At 38.0% G+C, this 16971-nt stretch overlaps 1 protein-coding gene across 18 annotated transcripts in view; it reads right to left on the bottom strand.

Moving 5' to 3' along the window:
- Positions 1–378: 378 nt before the first annotated feature.
- Positions 379–16971, bottom strand: part of LOC124213101 (uncharacterized) — a 106089-nt gene continuing 89496 nt past the window's right edge. For 16 of the 18 annotated variants that reach the window (XM_046613991.1, XM_046614000.1, XM_046613992.1 and 13 more), the window contains 3 exons: positions 5756–5868; positions 5279–5352; positions 379–1262 (listed from right to left, as the gene is read on the bottom strand). In XM_046613991.1, the coding sequence (XP_046469947.1) occupies positions 1177–1262; positions 5279–5352; positions 5756–5868 (273 nt within the window). In that variant the 3' untranslated portion in view covers positions 379–1176. The remainder of the gene's footprint in view (positions 1263–5278; positions 5353–5755; positions 5869–16971) is intronic. The other 2 variants (XR_006881816.2, XR_011176299.1) reach the window with 2 other exon arrangements.

Genomic DNA, 16971 nt, shown 5'->3' with positions numbered 1-16971 from the left:
GCTGTTAGTGGTATCTTTGTTGCTTTTCGAATGAAACTTTTCTTCACAGGTGCTCGAAAAGATAGCGTGTATCACAAGCGTGGATGGACGTAACACAACATACAATCTTTTTCAACATTGTCTCTTTCGGTGGCTTGTATCAACGATTCAACAAATACTAAATCCACGACATTCATATTTTCAGGCTTAAGGTGAAATCGTCACGCAAAAAAAGAAAGCAAAGGCGCTTTTTCGATGCTCGGGGCTCCTAAAAAAAAAAAAAAAAAAAAAGCCCCTATTCTTACATCCTGTGAGTAGGTACAGAGCTTGTTTTAGGCTTAACGTTGTACAGCGTTTTACGGTTAGCATGTGTCGCAGATTATTCTCCTCGCTTATGAATATTATATATGTAATATATTTATTTATTTATCTATGCAGTACGTGTGCGCTGATTTCACCCTCAATAATATCACTACAGAATATACATGTATGTACATACACACAATTGGTTTCATTCGCGGTATACATGATTTCGAAGATATGTTTATTTCATTAAATGTCTAGCGCAGATATATCACAAAGCCACGTAAGACGATCAACCAAAGTATTATTACTACAATTTCTTTTTTTACAGTGTCTGTCGTTTTTTTCAAGCATTGTTGTGACAAAAATTTCAAGACATAAAAAATCATCACAACTCGTCCACTTATTTCCTTACCTGTATTTCACAGCTTTGTTTTGTCAAAAAGCTTTATCATGTTCAGTCCGGTTATAAGATTATAACCTACAACAATACAAAACACGTTTTACGGAAGTATTTGAACAAATTCGGATAAATTATCCTACCGAATTCATGGTAGAAATTTTCGTATTCAAGCTTCTCTGCCAAGTCAAGCCTCGTATAATTCAGGAAAAGCACGACGTTTACTCTTCGTTTAGATCGAACAGGAATACCGTCAACTATAATTAATTACAAAACTGATATGACGATTCAACTATCCACATTGCACACGTACTTTCTGTACACTTCGTATATATATGTTTTATATATATATATATATACATATAATTATTGATATATTAACCTGACCGCAGCTCTATGATTATCCACTTAGATTTTTCGCAGCTGCTCTGATTGTCTTTAGTCACGAATTTTTTCTTCTTCATGTTCTTCCTCACCGTACTCGCATTCCGAATTTACGAAAGCGCAAGTAGCCGAGTGACCGTCAAAAATCCAACCAGCAACATCAAGCATGGCCTCGGGAGATACGCGCTGCCCTGAACTGTAAAATAAAATAACGTATTCGATTTATACAAACATTTCCATTCTGCCCAACGTGTTTTTATTCAGAAACTGACAACACCCGTATAAAAAAAGTTTTATGAGAAGTCGACTTGAAATTTGATCGGATTAGACGAGGTTTGAGTAGACAATACGTAATCGCATTTCAACAACTCGTTTCCAAGTAATTGCAGACAAATTTATTCCCTGCTTTGAATAGACGATTCTCTCATCTCGGAATAAATGAACTGAGAAAATATAAATACCAAGAGAAAAATGGAAAAGAAAAGAAAATTTTGTATACAGTGGTGAATTCGAAGAATTATTTATACAAAAGCTGTTGGGCCTCTCCAACGGTCCGAATGAAGGATGGGGCGCCTCGAATGGTATTGCTGTTCAACTTTTCGAGGTAATTCGGAACAATGGGAGATCTTTGTGTGGACGAGGAGAGGCCAATATAATGGGTGAAAAGTGGAATGAAAGTTCGTTACGTGTACGTGAGCGCAGCCACATAGCTGGGAGACGAAGTTACGGAAACGTTGAACACGTTTGTACCCAATGAGAATGCTTCGCAGCTTCCCCATCAGATTCATCCTGGTAGAATGGAGACGATTTATGTTTTTCTGCAAGGACTCGTTATGTATACGCCCGAACAATTACAGCGTCAAACATCATTCCAATTTCATTTGCATTTTATGATCGGAACGGTATGATTCGCCCAAGGTGGAATTATAAAAAATGATGTTTAAAGGTCTTCAAATCGTTGTCCTGCGAATCAGGCGATCTAGCGTTTGTATAAAATTTTCACTTTATTTGTCGCCCCAATGAGGATAACAGAGGAAAAATGAACAGAAAAATGGAAAAATGATTCAGTAGAAAGATCAATGACTCGTGAACTTGTTCGACATGAATGAGGTTCATTTGCCAACAATCGTTACTAATCGTTTATTTCATTACAAGATAGTCGTACGTAATTCAGGATTTGTCAAATTATAATATTTGTAAGCTATGAAAAATTCTTTGAAAATGCAAAAATGAACAATACTGGAATTATGAAAGCAGACAGAAAAGGTATTCAATAAAGATTTTCTCAATGATTGCTGTTCTCACAGTGACGAGTTTCCCGAAATTATGTCAATTTCACCGAAAGAATTGGTATCGTTATTTTTAAACAATCATGCATAATCAATAGATTTAGGCCGTACTGTTTCAAAATTCATGCACGGATTTACTAACATAAATTAACACAGTGTTACATCCTGTAGTTAATGAGTGGCCCAGTTTCAGCTATACCTTCGTTATTGATGCAACTAAAAGAGCAGATCATCGATTACGCGCAAATTGTAAGCTAGATTGTGAAACATTAACAATCATTGATCGCATAATTCGCGACAGTAATGTGGTCACCAAATCGTAACAGATGACGAGTGAAGAGACAAAAAAACGAACAACGAATAATGACGATCGAATCTCAACAAATCTCAAAAAACGCAGTCATTATTCACTTTCAAACCTGTTACAAAACAACGACGTTATAATTTTCCCAGATGTAATGAAGCTATTTGTTCAACTAGGTACTGCTGATGGAGATATTCCACAATCTTTTGTTACAACATATTTTTGTTGTTATAAACCTAATAAGAAATATTAAAAAAACACTGTATTGCAATGCATTTGATCCGTTTTTGTTGGGTACAAGTAACGATAAAAAGTAGTTTCTTCTTTTTGGCATCGAGGGAATGAGTATAGCCGCTAGCACTGGGTGTAGACAGTCATATAATACAGTATACGTAGCTAGTTAGCCTGTAACGTGGACATATTGAAATTTCTCGGAGAATTTGTAACATTAATTAACCCTTGGGTGAGCAGGGTGTTCTCCCGTTTCAGTATGCTCCGATTCTCGGCCGGCGGTTCTCTTCAATCGTATTGTCTATGGTAAATGTATACGCTGTGCCTAATTGCTTCTTAAATTAGACCCAGTGGCAGATTGTCTTATTATAAGCGTACGTACAGTTCACTGGCGCAATAAAGAACAAGTTAGAATTGAGAAATATGGTCACGGAGGGTCGGAATTTGTTCGTAAATCACACCCGCGGTCGTACCTACTAGTGCCGTTACAAACAATAGTAACAACAATTAGAGGAAATCAAACGTCCGTTACACTTTATCATGATCCGCCAGCGATGATTCAGATAATAATCTATCACGAAATTTTTTAATATAATTATTATTTGACGTTGACATGGAGGATGGAAACGAAAATTTCAGAAAAAGATAAAAGAGCGAGGGGGGAATCAAATTATCGTAAATTGGGTGACAAGCGATTGTAATGATGTCAATGATTTCAAGTGACATCAAGCGATTTCACACGATTTCATGCGATATCAAATAATTTCAAGCGGTTCCAACTGATTTTAAGTGATATCGAATGATGACTGTTTTCCGAAGTGATTTGCGATTTCAATAAGCGAATGCACGTCCGATTTAATGCGATATCAAGCGATTTCACACGATTTCAAGTGATTTCATATGATTTCAAGTGGTTTCAAGTAATTTCAAGCAGTGACTGTTCTGTAAACTGATTTGCGAGTTCGACAAGTGAATACGTGTGTAATTTTATGCCATATCAAGCACTTTCATTCGATTTCATACGATTTCATACGATTTCAAGTGATTTCAAGTGATAACAAACGATGACTGTTTTCCAAAGTGATTTGCGATTTTATCAAAGCGAATACACGTGTCATTTCACGCAATTACATTATCATCTTCTATCGTTTCAACTAATTTCAAGCGATTCTAAAGTGAGTTCTTTCCAAAGTGAATGGCGATTTCAACAAGTTAACTCCCCCTCGTAAAAATCGATATTGCAGCCAGTGCGCGTGGCGGCTATTTCACAATTTCGGCATCAGTTTAAGGAGTAATATTCAGAAGTTGCTGATTCAAAAACTGACACGAGCGGGTAATTATAGCAACTTTTTGGGACCGGGTGGGTTCAGCTACTTATTTAGCCCAGCGTTATGAACATCAGCGCATTCGGGCAAAGACCGGCTGGTATATACGCCGACGGCTCCAGAGCCGTGAATAAATTTAACCAAATGTCATGAATAAATTTCACCGTGCAACTAGAGTCTCTTGATTTTGATTAAGCCGTAAACTGTATAACGTACACACTGGGCTGTGAACAACCCGTATAAACAATATATACATAAACATACACAGCCAAAGCTTAGATACACCTTATAAGCTGCGAATAAAGTGCATTCCATCGGTGTACGTTAATGAGAAAATGATATAGGCTGGATGCATTCCGCGATATTGCTCTGATAATCATATGAATTTACGGTAAATGTGATCAAATTATGATCATAAAAATGTTGAACGATATTCAAGACTTCTGCATCTGTAAAAATGAACTTTTGGCAAGCAGTAATTAGTGCATAACCATTCTGAGAGGAAAGTTGTGAAGGTTTTTTTACTTCCTAATTCGATTACGTAGAGATTGTTTTTTACGTTTTATTTTTATACCGAAACAAAGTTCGTTTTTTGCTAAATTGGTACTTAACAAGCCGTAGCATCCTAACGATCTTTTTGAGAGCAAAGTTCGGTGGAACTTTTTTATTCGTTATTCGATTATCTGGTGGCGGTATTTTTTTTTCTGTCAAAGCAACGTCAATTTTACGCAACCATTGAACAAGTAATGCTGCATCTTGTACCAATATACTGTGAATCAGTGATACGTATTTACGAAATTACTAGCCAAAGTACTCATTCAGTAAAACAAAACCGAAAAAAAACAACAAAAAAACGATCTTTGCATCCGTTTTAAAATCAAAATTTTATTCCCACTTCTTTATCAAATAAAGTATAACTATGTCCTACATAACTTTGCCATCAAGAGGAATAAGTTTGTTTTTGGATCTACCATAAATCTTGAAAGTCGTAAATGTTTCATTGAAGTATACAAATATATGTTTCTTTATTGGATGGTAGGTTTAATTTTTCATTAAAACTTACCGAATACTTGCGCCTTTCGATAATCAATCAGCGGCTCCTTGATTGGACGACTTGATTGCACTGTTGCCTCACACCTTTATAACAGGGAAGTAAAAAGGAGATGATAGAAAAATCAATGTTAGTTTGCTTCAAGATATTACGTTATCACAGGCTCGAGTACCGCGGAAAATTAATTCATTGTAGAAAATTTACCGAGGGATGCGCAGTAATTGTCTACACTTTACAAAGGAAAAGAACCTGTTCATTTCTGCGCATTTCACTGTGTCATAATTCAGGTTTACTTTGTATATCAGTACGAAAAGTTCTCTGTTATTTTCAATCACGAGGCAAGGTGAATCAGACAGTTTCAATTTTCAGATATAATTATTTATCATCCACTTTTCCCAGTGCGATAAATTGGCAAACAAAGTTCATTTTCCCTCGCCGCTACGTACTTTTATATTTCCGAGGGTCAGATTTAACCGATTGGAATATTACCTCACGTTTATTTTTCCCTCCGTGAGGTGATGCGGTCCAACTTCCAGACGAAGACCCGACACGGACGAAACCAAACCGTGCTGTTGTATCAGCGCCTCGTAGTCCGAGCGTGCCTGAAAAATACAGGAAATGGCGATAAAGAGAAATTAGAGAAATTGAACGAATTGCGTAGGGTAGTTTTGGGCTGATTGATGAATTTCAGAAATTGATAATATCGATAGAAAGGAATGTTAGACGGCGAAATTGTGACCAATTTTTTCCTACTCCCTTCTCCATGGATCCCCATGCATAGATGACCGACTAACCTTGCTTGGACAACTACAACTACACGTGTAGCAGCGATGCATTCAAATTCCAAAATTTAAGTGAAAACGCCTTTCGGCCTAGCAGCCGGCAGCTGCATACAGGAAATTAATGTTCTGCTCATTTCCCCCACATTTCCGCTGTTTTCAATTCGAATTGAAATCAACTTGGTCCCCGGTGCTTATCTCTTCGAGCTAAACGAACATTTCAATTTCGTACCGTGTGCTAGTATTACTGTAGGGCGTATTTATTGGAAAGTGATTCTAATTTGTAGAGAATTTTAATTTTACTCAAAGTTGTTTCAATTTGTGATTTTCGTTAACTGGACAAAAAGGAGTTGCACAGAGTTTACGTAAATATACCAAGTTCAAATCAGTTTCGTAAAGGAGTTGGTTAGAGAGAAAAAAATTTCCAGTCATTTTCGACAGTCTGTAAGTGCGCGATGATGTCTCGCACTGTTTTTCACAACTGCAAGTGTTCAACTTCTTCGGTTCTTACGTGTTTTTATATCTGTTGAAAGTAGTACTAATTATCTTCTCGTACCTTTTCACCGGAAGTTTAATCAGCATCTCTGGGTGTATTTACGAGTGTGTATGGTGTTAATTAAGTCAATTATAACTATCCAAACGTGACGCCTACGCAGTCGAGCAGCAGAAGGTTATAAGTCAGAACATAACTTACTGCGCATAGGCGCGGAAAGTACGACGGGTAGACTTTCGCTGTGTTTCTACTTCAGCCCTGACTTTAATTTACAAGTTTGTCCGAGGTCGAAACTTTCCTGTTATTAGTTTACCGGTCAAAATATAGGCAAGAGTTTACCGAAAGACATTTCACAGTCCAGCAACTCGAGGGTAGAAATAAAACATCCGCACTCAATTAAAAATTTAGAATATTCTAAAGAAAAATGAATCAAAGATTCAAACTTTGTTACCGAAGTAGAATTGTGCAGAACTTGCGTTCAAATTACTAACCGCGAATTAAATTTAGCAAAGTCATGGCTTGATAACACAATCGGGAGAAAGAATAACAAAAAAATTAAACGACAAAAAATAATGGTTTTGAATTTCAGAATAATTTTTCAAAATATCTGCGGCTTCTCTGGATTTTGACTCAATCTTGACTAACGATGTTATAAATCTGGAACAATTATGTTGCGTCTCATCGCGATTAGATTTGGATTCAAAGTCCATGAGGATAAACTGCACCAGAAAGAAATGCCCTGTTCGAAAAACGAGTTCTTTTGCGTGCGGTTTGCTTGAACAAGTATATTATTTGTTATGTGTAATGATTGAATGCGATATTGGTGGTATGAGACTTAAAAAGCGACGATTTGAATGAGTACAAAACTAGGTTATGGGCTCCGACGCCATGAGGATATTTCCCAACTATATAGATACGCGATTATTCATTTGCTAGAGCGAAGCTATTGAAATGAAATATCGGATCAGTGAATCTCGAGCGTGAAATCTGCCGGCAATAATCCCACGCAAATAGAGACTGAGTGAAATGAGAAAAAATTAAGGAATAATGAGATGGAGCAATTAGCAAAATACTGAGAAATATTAATTTCTGGTTTCGTCGGTAACGCACTTAGCCTGATGTATTTTTATTTATTTATTTATTTATTTTTTTCATCTCGTTCATCATTTTATTTCGTCTTTATCCTGCCGTTAGATGTTTTTAAGCTTTCTACATTACTGCAAGGAAATCAGAGTATCAAACGAACCCTGGAACCCAGTTAAGGATATCATTAATTTCAAGCTCTGCTTGCGATTTTACTCGAATCTCTCTCATCCTCTCTCTCCTCGAGATGTATCTGTATATTCGCGCATTTGCACACCTCGATTCGTATATCTCGAGTCGGATTGCTATTCGACTTCCGATTATGATCTTGGATATTCGGTATTGTCGGAAAGCTGATTTCAGATTGGAAGTTAAATTACATCGGCGTGAAGTATGATTTTCTATAATGTAGAAAATGCGTTATGGGTAAAATGAATTTTCTTTCGAATAAACTGTTAACTCGAGATGATGACATTCATCGGTATAAATTCTTGAGAATCCAGGGGCGTTTAAAATTAATTGACTCGGCAAGAATAAGCGAGGGAAGCAATTTTCCGCGTGGGAATGTATAATAATGGAAGCGGTGCGCAGAGTTGGCGAAAAATGCGGGAAAAAAAAAGTTTAATTCTGTAGTAGGTCGGTGAGTGGGTGTGGAGGGATTTTATCCCAAGTTACTATCGCGAGCTCTGAGCCGAGGGAGGAGGAATCAAATTTTCCAAAATAGTCAGGCGGGCCCAGCGCGGCGTCCGATACAGCTAATAAGCAATATTGGCGGGAAATTTACCGTCGAAATAGTTTAAGGAATGTTTGAGAAAGTTCACCGCACGGGTTTATCCGATACGGATAAAACTTTGACGCTAAATTTACCAAAGTTCAACCGGAACTTCTGCCAGACTCTTGCTAACCCCAAACGTTGTACTAAAATCTTATCCGCTTCTAAAGACTCGAAATCTGCCTACTCATTGCTCGGTTCGCTATGGAAGATCAAGAGTTTTCCTATCAATTATGTCGCGGCCTTTACTCAGCCACGAAAATTTGCGTTTACCAAGAACTCAATTTTAGCCGCAGAGACTTAACGTGTATTAAGCCGAAGATTCTCGCTTCAAATCTTTTACGGAGAATGAATCAGTTTTTTCCCTCTTTTCCACAGGCATATTCAAAAAAAAATCTTTTCATTTTTTGCACATTCACTTGAAATTGGTTAACTCTTGATGTGAAGGATTAATATCAAGTACAATAATCCACTGAAATATATTGCATTTTTTAGCAGAAATTTTTATTTTTTTTTTCTTCCTTCACTAAATATTTCGGGATTAAATCTTGTCGTAATAACTGATGCATGATTATTATAACCTTCTACTGAAATTCACCAATGATGTCACACCCACAAGTGAGTGGGAGGATTGGTCGCATGACAAATTGTGACTTCAAGGGTTGAAGGGTCTGGCCTAGCGTGATGTCACGTTATGCGTGCTACTCGCACGTGTAACTTATCTTAATTTCGAAATGAGAAATCAGTGAACGACGTTTCAATTCGTTCTGTCTGACGCAATTCTCAATTAATTCAAGAATCAGCTCAATTTAATTCTATTAACCTTCGGAATTTAGCAAATTAGGTCATTGTTTATTGACTCAATCACACTGCAAATACAAAAACTAGTTTGCATAAGCCCTACACGTATGACTCCGAGAATCTCGTTTTATTCCGAATTATGTGCAATATACATTAAACATCGTGACGCATGAGTTAATTATTTCATATTTTTATTCATTTGAATACTGCAATTGTAATGAAGGTCCTTTTTCAAATACAGACGGTTCTCATATTTTCGAACGTTAAAGTGAAATTGACGATGCGAAAGGACGGGGGGGGGGAGGGCAAAATTCTGGAAATCGGCTTAACATCACTCGTGAATGGCGCCTGAATCAGCTGACAAATGAAAATTCACCCATCACTGTTATTTATTCAATAAAGTTTACGAATTTGCAACAAGAACTAATGATGGTAATTTCGAAACAAAATTGTCATTCTACAATTGGAACATTATTAACAATGTGATTTCACGGGAAGAATTTCTGAACGGTATTGCGATGTCTTGATCAATGAAGACCTTATGCAATTGTCCAATTTTAAACTCACTTCTTTGGTACATAATACTCAAATAACTTCAAGTTAGGTATAAGAGACGGAACGGAATGCGACTTTACGATGTAAATAACATTTCTCAAAGATAAAAGTCAAGTTGCTCTGCCATTCGATATTCAAAGAATCGTTCATACTCCGTATGACCAAGAAGCCTGGAGACGTTTAAATTTTGATTGCGAGTGATGTGAAAAGTGGGTACGACTAGTAAACTTTGAGAGGAAAATGTGAAAGGTTGAATTCTATAGTATGATTGAAAATAAAGGAAACTCTAGAAGGCAGCCGACCGCGTCTTTGCAGTCTCTTGACGTTCAAGTTGGGATTGTCGGACCTGACCGTGGTTCTGGGAATCCCGAGGCTCGGACCGGCATCATTCTACGTCGAGCAAAGATCCCCTGAAAAGCAACTATCCGTCAAGCCGCGCTCACTTGAATTTCTTTGAGACCGCCCACACGTCCATCTCCTACGCGAGACGAAGATGTTTGAACTTTCAAAAACTGATTCCATTTCATTTCCCGTCAGTACCCGCATACACATACCCGTAACATCCACGCGATTCAAAAGCTAAAATTCTATTCAGTTCAGTTTTTCTTTCAAAGAGTTTATCCAAGTAGAGATTTTCATCAGGCTTAGAGATAAGGCCATGATCAGGCTTGCTTTACCGTCTGATCGGGGCCTGAGCAGAAATGTAACGTAACACGTTCTGGAATGCGTGATTAACCTGAATTCAAGTACGTTGGTCAGACCCAGATCAGGTGTTGATCAGAATTCGATTAGAACATATAAATGCGGTAGCTGATCAGAATTGGGAAACGGTTGATCAGGTTTATTGATTTTGCAAGTGGATGGCCACACTTTGTTACAATTCATCCGAGTCTTTTTTAATGAGAACGCCAAGGACTTTCACGACACCTGGCGGCTGCTCGCGGTACTTGCAATATATGCGCCAGGCTTAGTCAGGGTTGGATCAGGTGTACCGTAGTAGAGTTTGCCTGACCTGAGCCTGCTCAGGACCAGATCAAGCATGCCCTACTTATACGTGACTGATATTAACCTGATCATCCTGCCTTAACAAGGCACTTCTGATTTCAACCGGATCAGGTACTGGGCTGGGACATCAGACTGGCCCGTTAAAATTTCTAATCGGATTATGGATGGAGTTCCGGTGAGTCTAAACTCTCTAATATCTGAATCTCGACCGCCAGATTCTCTGAAGGACTGGTTCAGCCCTCACCAGTTGGCGTGTCTGGTTGACGTTAGAATGAGCCGGTTCGTAACGAGCCTTGTTATTCCACGATATTGACGTCTGCAAAACGAGTGGGAGGGGAGCCGGGATCAGTTGAATTATTTGGATGTAATATGATTTATGGTAATTAAATAAGGAGCCCCGAACGAAAATTCAATTACATCGGCGTGCCTTGCTGCAGCCTTATGCAGGGGTGGAAGAGGCGAACGATTAACGGCCCACGCTATGCTTGAATACAAATTTACGGGGAACCGGTATGAAGTTTGCTTTGACAAATGGGGAAAGGAATTTTTTTTTTTAATTAGATTTTTACTTATAAGTTTACGATAAAAACTCACCAGAGGAACCAGACTTGATCATTCATTTCGTAAGTAATTTAAGATTATGTTAATTGCTCGGATATTAACGAATCACTGTTTTTCGAGAGATTTACTCGGTGATCGAAGCAGTCTTGTAAGGTCCAAAGTCGATCGATGAGATAATTCAAATGTTTGGCTCTATAACTTGTCGAAAGAAGGCATCGATTCTGTGAACCAAGGAAACAGTTTGGTGACGATCTTTCTTGTATCAATGTTTCTCAAAAACAATTTTGGAGCATCGAACAAAATAGCCATTTCATTTGGGATGTTAGCCTTATATGGATGCAAAAATTTGATCACAATTTTTAGGATTTAAAAAGTTTGAAAAATTTTTTACAATAATTTTTACTAAGGTTATAAACTCTGATACCACAGACAAAGTATATATTTTTAATCTTGCTAAGAACAGTAAAATGAAAAAGCACTTCATCACTCGAACGACATTTTCTCCTGCACTCGAGAAGTGCCTCTGATCACGATGATCGCTGTCTGAAATATTCATCGTGATTTTTAATAATTTCCAATGAATAAATTCAAGGCAGGAAAAGGTCACGGACGAGGCAGAAGCAAATCGATAAGTAAAATAAAGGCAACACATAGAATACGGGGAAGATGAGCGTGTGAAATGAAACCAAATGAAATAAAATCGTAGAATTTCGCTTATGGGTATGGAATGAGGCGAGATAAAAGGGGGCCGGGGGTCGTGTTATTTAAAAATTTCCAGCAGCAAATCCGAGTTTAATAAGACGCAGCGTCGTCAGAATATTTAATAATCTCACAGCAATCAGTTTGAGCCCACCTCGTCTTCATCCTCGTCATCTTCGTCGTCTGATTCAAGTTGACGAGTGACTCTTTTCAATTCGCTTAAGAATTTACCAACTGACACGCCCCTGTCGTCATTAGGAGTAAGAAGACCGGGTTATATCACGGGGCCCCAAGAGTCTATTCCAACAAGCGTGCGAGCCATGGGGAAGAGGGCGGAAATATTCTGAACCACTGGAAGTGCCGGTATGGTTGATGAACCAAAGCTTAGTCCCAATTAGCGCGTAGAGACCGAGTTTGGGTTCACGTAGCAGCCTTACGAGGAGATAGCTTAAATCGCCTTGGAAATTAAGGTGAAAATTCTTAGCATCGACAATTTTCGTCGGGGTCCTTTGATCTCCGGTTAATTTTGAAAATGGTGTATACATGTGTGTACGGATCAGCTAAGAATAATGTTCCATAATTCTGTAAAAATTTTTGCCAATTAGCTCGAGACTCTTCTAACAGCTTTGGTAATAATTTCCCCAGGATCAATTCCAGAACCGGTTAAAAGATTAGCTATTAAGTAGCGCCGAGACATATTTTAATCGTGTCCTCCACCCGGGCTCCTTCAGAAATTCGACGGTGACAGCTGAGCTATTTTCGACCCCTGAACAAGGCCCGACAAGTGGCTCCTGAAGTTATCCTCTATCGTGCGTAAGGATGGATGCAGGATAAGAAAGAATGGAGGAAAGGAAGAAGTCGAGGCATCCACGCCTCATTAAGGCCCGCAGAATCGATCTGATCAAAAAACGCCGAGACGAAAAGAGCCCTCATCGCTCCCGCTGCTGGATGAAAGTTAATTGTAATCTCCCGAGCCGAGGGCGCAATGAGGGAACCAGACGCGGTCAGTGTATAGGTGCAACTTTTTCATGGGCGAAAAGACAAGCCGCGTGGTAGTCAATCATCTGCGACGCATCTGGTGAAAGGCTACGCTGAAAATCTGCGATCTCGTCATCAGTCGTTTGTATGATGGAACAAAAAAATTTTGACACCTTTTCCCGAACGTCAAATAAAGACGTAACACGATCGTGACGGTTCATAATTTCATTGAGGATTAGAATAACGGATGAACAAAGTCAATGACGATGTATTGATTGATGTGGTTAAACGACATTGGTTCTTTTACTCGGTAACTGATGGTGAGCTAGGTAATACACATACTCGTGATTAATGATCCCAAGAGATATATTCTCAAACAATGAAGACTAACGGCTGGTACACCACATTGTTAAGAATCCCTTCTGTGACTTTGACGTTTTTCTTCCATGCAAACGCATTTAGGGAAAATGTGGTAGAATGGGGAATGTCGACTTCAAAGTTTAGTTGAAGATACTTGAATAGACGAAACGAGTATTCATACCCACATAATACCGAAATCTCGACTTATATTAGCAATAGTATATTTTGCTTTCATCTGTGTCAACAATTTTCAATCAAACTCAACGGGCTGTGTAACATTATTACATTCAAAACAAGTACCTACTATCTTCAGTTCAGGGTACACGCTACTTTTTCACTCCGAGTGCGTTTGTCACTACGGATCAAAACGCGAAAGCTTGAATGCACGGTTTAGAGCGATGATGGAAAGGGGGTTGGCTTTACTCATGTTCTGCTTGGTGAAACATCAGCAATTTGCCGGCAACGCTTGTGTAATTCACTCGTTTCAAGCCCTTTTCATGTAATCATCTACATGCAGAGGAGTGGAGTGAAGAATACCGAATAAAAATGGACGTACGAAGAAATGTCAAATTGCAGGCTATTCATCACTTGAATAGAGCGATAGTGAAGAGAATGATTTGATTAGCTGAAAACATCTTGTTGCCAATGTTAGGCTTAAAGCCGGAAAACTGTCAAGTAATAGTTCATAAAAACATTCCAAACTATAGTAAATTAATCCTTTAGAGATCAATGGGCTACACTGGTGACCCATGAACTTCAAACGCTATTCAAACATTCTTATATAATAAGTTTAAGCTTTTCACTGGTTTAGTTCTCTAAAATGTGTAAATGTGAAAATCGAATTCGCAGACAAGTTCACGACATAAAGGACAGGTTTTTGCGACTTGAATCCGATGGTCTTTCTTACGACTTAAAACTTTGCCCACGTTTTGTACATGATATTAGTCTTCTATTTGTTTCCACAATTAAAGTAGTAGCTGATGGCAAAGTTAGAGTTATTGATACCATTGAGTTCAACTTTACATCTTGACCTGTTGTCCTGTTTGAGAAGTTTCATGCGAACTGTACAGAGTTTCCCAGAATAAAGTACTCCTAAGTCGTGTTATTTTATTCTCGAAATAACGAAAAAAATAATAATTCAAACAAACAACACAATTTCTTTACATTTAGAATCGTTACGACATAAGACACCGACGTAAGTAGGCTTAGCATATAATACAAATAATAAAGTCTTACATCTTGAGCTTGCAGGCTATTCATGAATAAATACTGAATATTAAATCAACATGAAAGATTATATAAGCCTATAATGTATTTGGCACGCAATATTGAACACGCGTTTTTCAACTTTGATGCTACATTCTTTTGCACTTAATTACATGGATTTATTTTTGAACGTCGCATGCAGCGTACGACAAGAAAAACATCTTTTGATTAAATAGAGTCGGATCCATTCCGAGCGAAGTATTGTTACGAGCAGCTGATAATAATTCTGCCATTAGCGCCGAAAGGCAATACTTGACAATAAGGTTTACATGATGAAAAGGATTTGTAATTTGAGATTATCGGAGGAAGGAGATATGGCGGAACACAGAAATACGTTGTTAAACTTGAATAATCAGCTGACGGAATTCGGGAAAACTTTGAAGGTAGAAATAGCAGTGGCAAATTTTCTTATGTAATCTACTTCAATCCCGTAATACTTCCATCATTGCTGTACAGAGTAGACCTTCGGAAGATCTCACTTTAGAATTAGTCAAACATAAACTCATAGACGAGTATAAGAGGCCTGAATACAATGATGAAAAAAATTTTCAAAGAACAACTATTCGAGTTACAGTTTCAAGTGAAGAAATGAAATAAGAATTAGAATTGTACGCAAAGAAATGGTTTCTTCTGTAATAAAGTAGATTACATCAAAAATATTTGCGAAAAAGTGGGAAAATTAATTTCCGACGGATATGCAAAAAAATTGAAAGCATATTGAAAGAAAATAATGACTACGTCACGATCAGCAGTGACGTTAAGGGATTGATTAAACATAATGATGAGCATGAGAATATTGAAGTAAAGCCAGAAACCGAGTTTGAATAAATTTGAATAATGAAGATGAAGCAGATGAAAATGAATGAGCTGAAGAAAAAAAAAGCTGAATAACGAGAAAAACAAACAGAAGACCGAAAAATGTAGGAGTACCACAAGATAGGTACGACAGCGCAGAAAATTTAGCATCGTTGAATCCGATAAATTCAGAAAACTACAAAGAAGCAACTACGGGAGAGGAAAAGGATCTAGAACAAAAAACGAACCTGAACTTTCGAAATCAATCATTTGCAATACTTGCTTGGAAGGTTCAATTTTCGGAGTCTATAGAGCGTGCGTAAAATACTCTTTTTTTAAACGGTGCGGAAAAGAAACCTTCTACATAACTTTTCATAGTATGGCAATTTTTCACGATCACTTTTCGCACCGCTATGCGTCAGTGACGTTACTGATCGTGGGTGTGGCTCACAATCAGCCTTCTACTTCGTTTAAGCTATCTTACGCTATTCGTCTGCTTCTCAAATTTAAGTTTCCTGTGCAGGTGTTGCGAAGACTAGCATGTCTTGCCCTACCATTATAAAGAAAGAGCGTTTGTGTTTGTTATCAATGATCTAAAAAACTGCTAAGCCGATTATTATTATATTTTAACAGAATTTTCTGCAATATCTGCCGATGACTATAGAAGGTATAAACTACAGTTATATATCTTATGAAGCTGCTATTATCAACAATATTCAACAGCTTGGTGATAGTCGAAGACGTTTCGTGGTAAGTGCGTCTTAGTTTAAGATCCTTCGCCAGATAGCGGTAGGTCAAAAGTCGTTCCGGCGTTCCAAATATCTATTGGACATACATCATTCCGAACTCTGCTCGAAATATAGCAGGCGAAGCTTCACCGGAGGATGCAATTTATTGTATACACGGTGTCCCAGCTCAGTAAATTGTCCCATAGAACATGTGGTCTCCAAAGCAGCTTTTGCGAGATGCAACCGAACAAAAAGACGGATAACATTATCGATTCGATGCGTCAGTCACTACTTCATACAAGTGAATTGTGCGTCAAAACTGAAGAACGTGATTTTAAGCGAATCTTGTAACGACTGGTTTCTTCTTTAACTTAAATTTGATACTAAGAGTACTTTAGTTTGATGTTTTCAAATTTGAAAGCGCTCGGACAAGCATATATAGTCAACTGGAGTGATCACGTGTTCTGTTGTTCAATTTACTCAGTTCGATACTTTCTAGTGCCCCCTTAAATTTCTGCACTTGGTTCTGGGACACCATGTGCAAAATCGTTCAATTCAGGTTCACTCACGTTATTTGGAACAATCTATTATCGATATTTATGTCATAAATATTATGAATATTATCCTATAACATACTGGTTCTGGAAAAATCAAATCGCTTATCCTGAAAAGTTGCTTGGTAGTTGGTGGTCTCAATACGCATGCATAGATCGGGGCAAGTCGAACGCCTTTAGAATATTCCTAGTCCAGCGGGTATATCAAGTTGATCCAGTTCTACTGATACATTTCCAAGGCCATTGCAGCCGTCTATACACACACGTAATGGGGAT

The sequence above is a fragment of the Neodiprion pinetum genome, chromosome 2 (genome assembly GCF_021155775.2).
Source record: "Neodiprion pinetum isolate iyNeoPine1 chromosome 2, iyNeoPine1.2, whole genome shotgun sequence".
NCBI lineage: Eukaryota > Metazoa > Arthropoda > Insecta > Hymenoptera > Diprionidae > Neodiprion > Neodiprion pinetum.
This window is presented reverse-complemented; position numbering and strand designations above follow the sequence as displayed.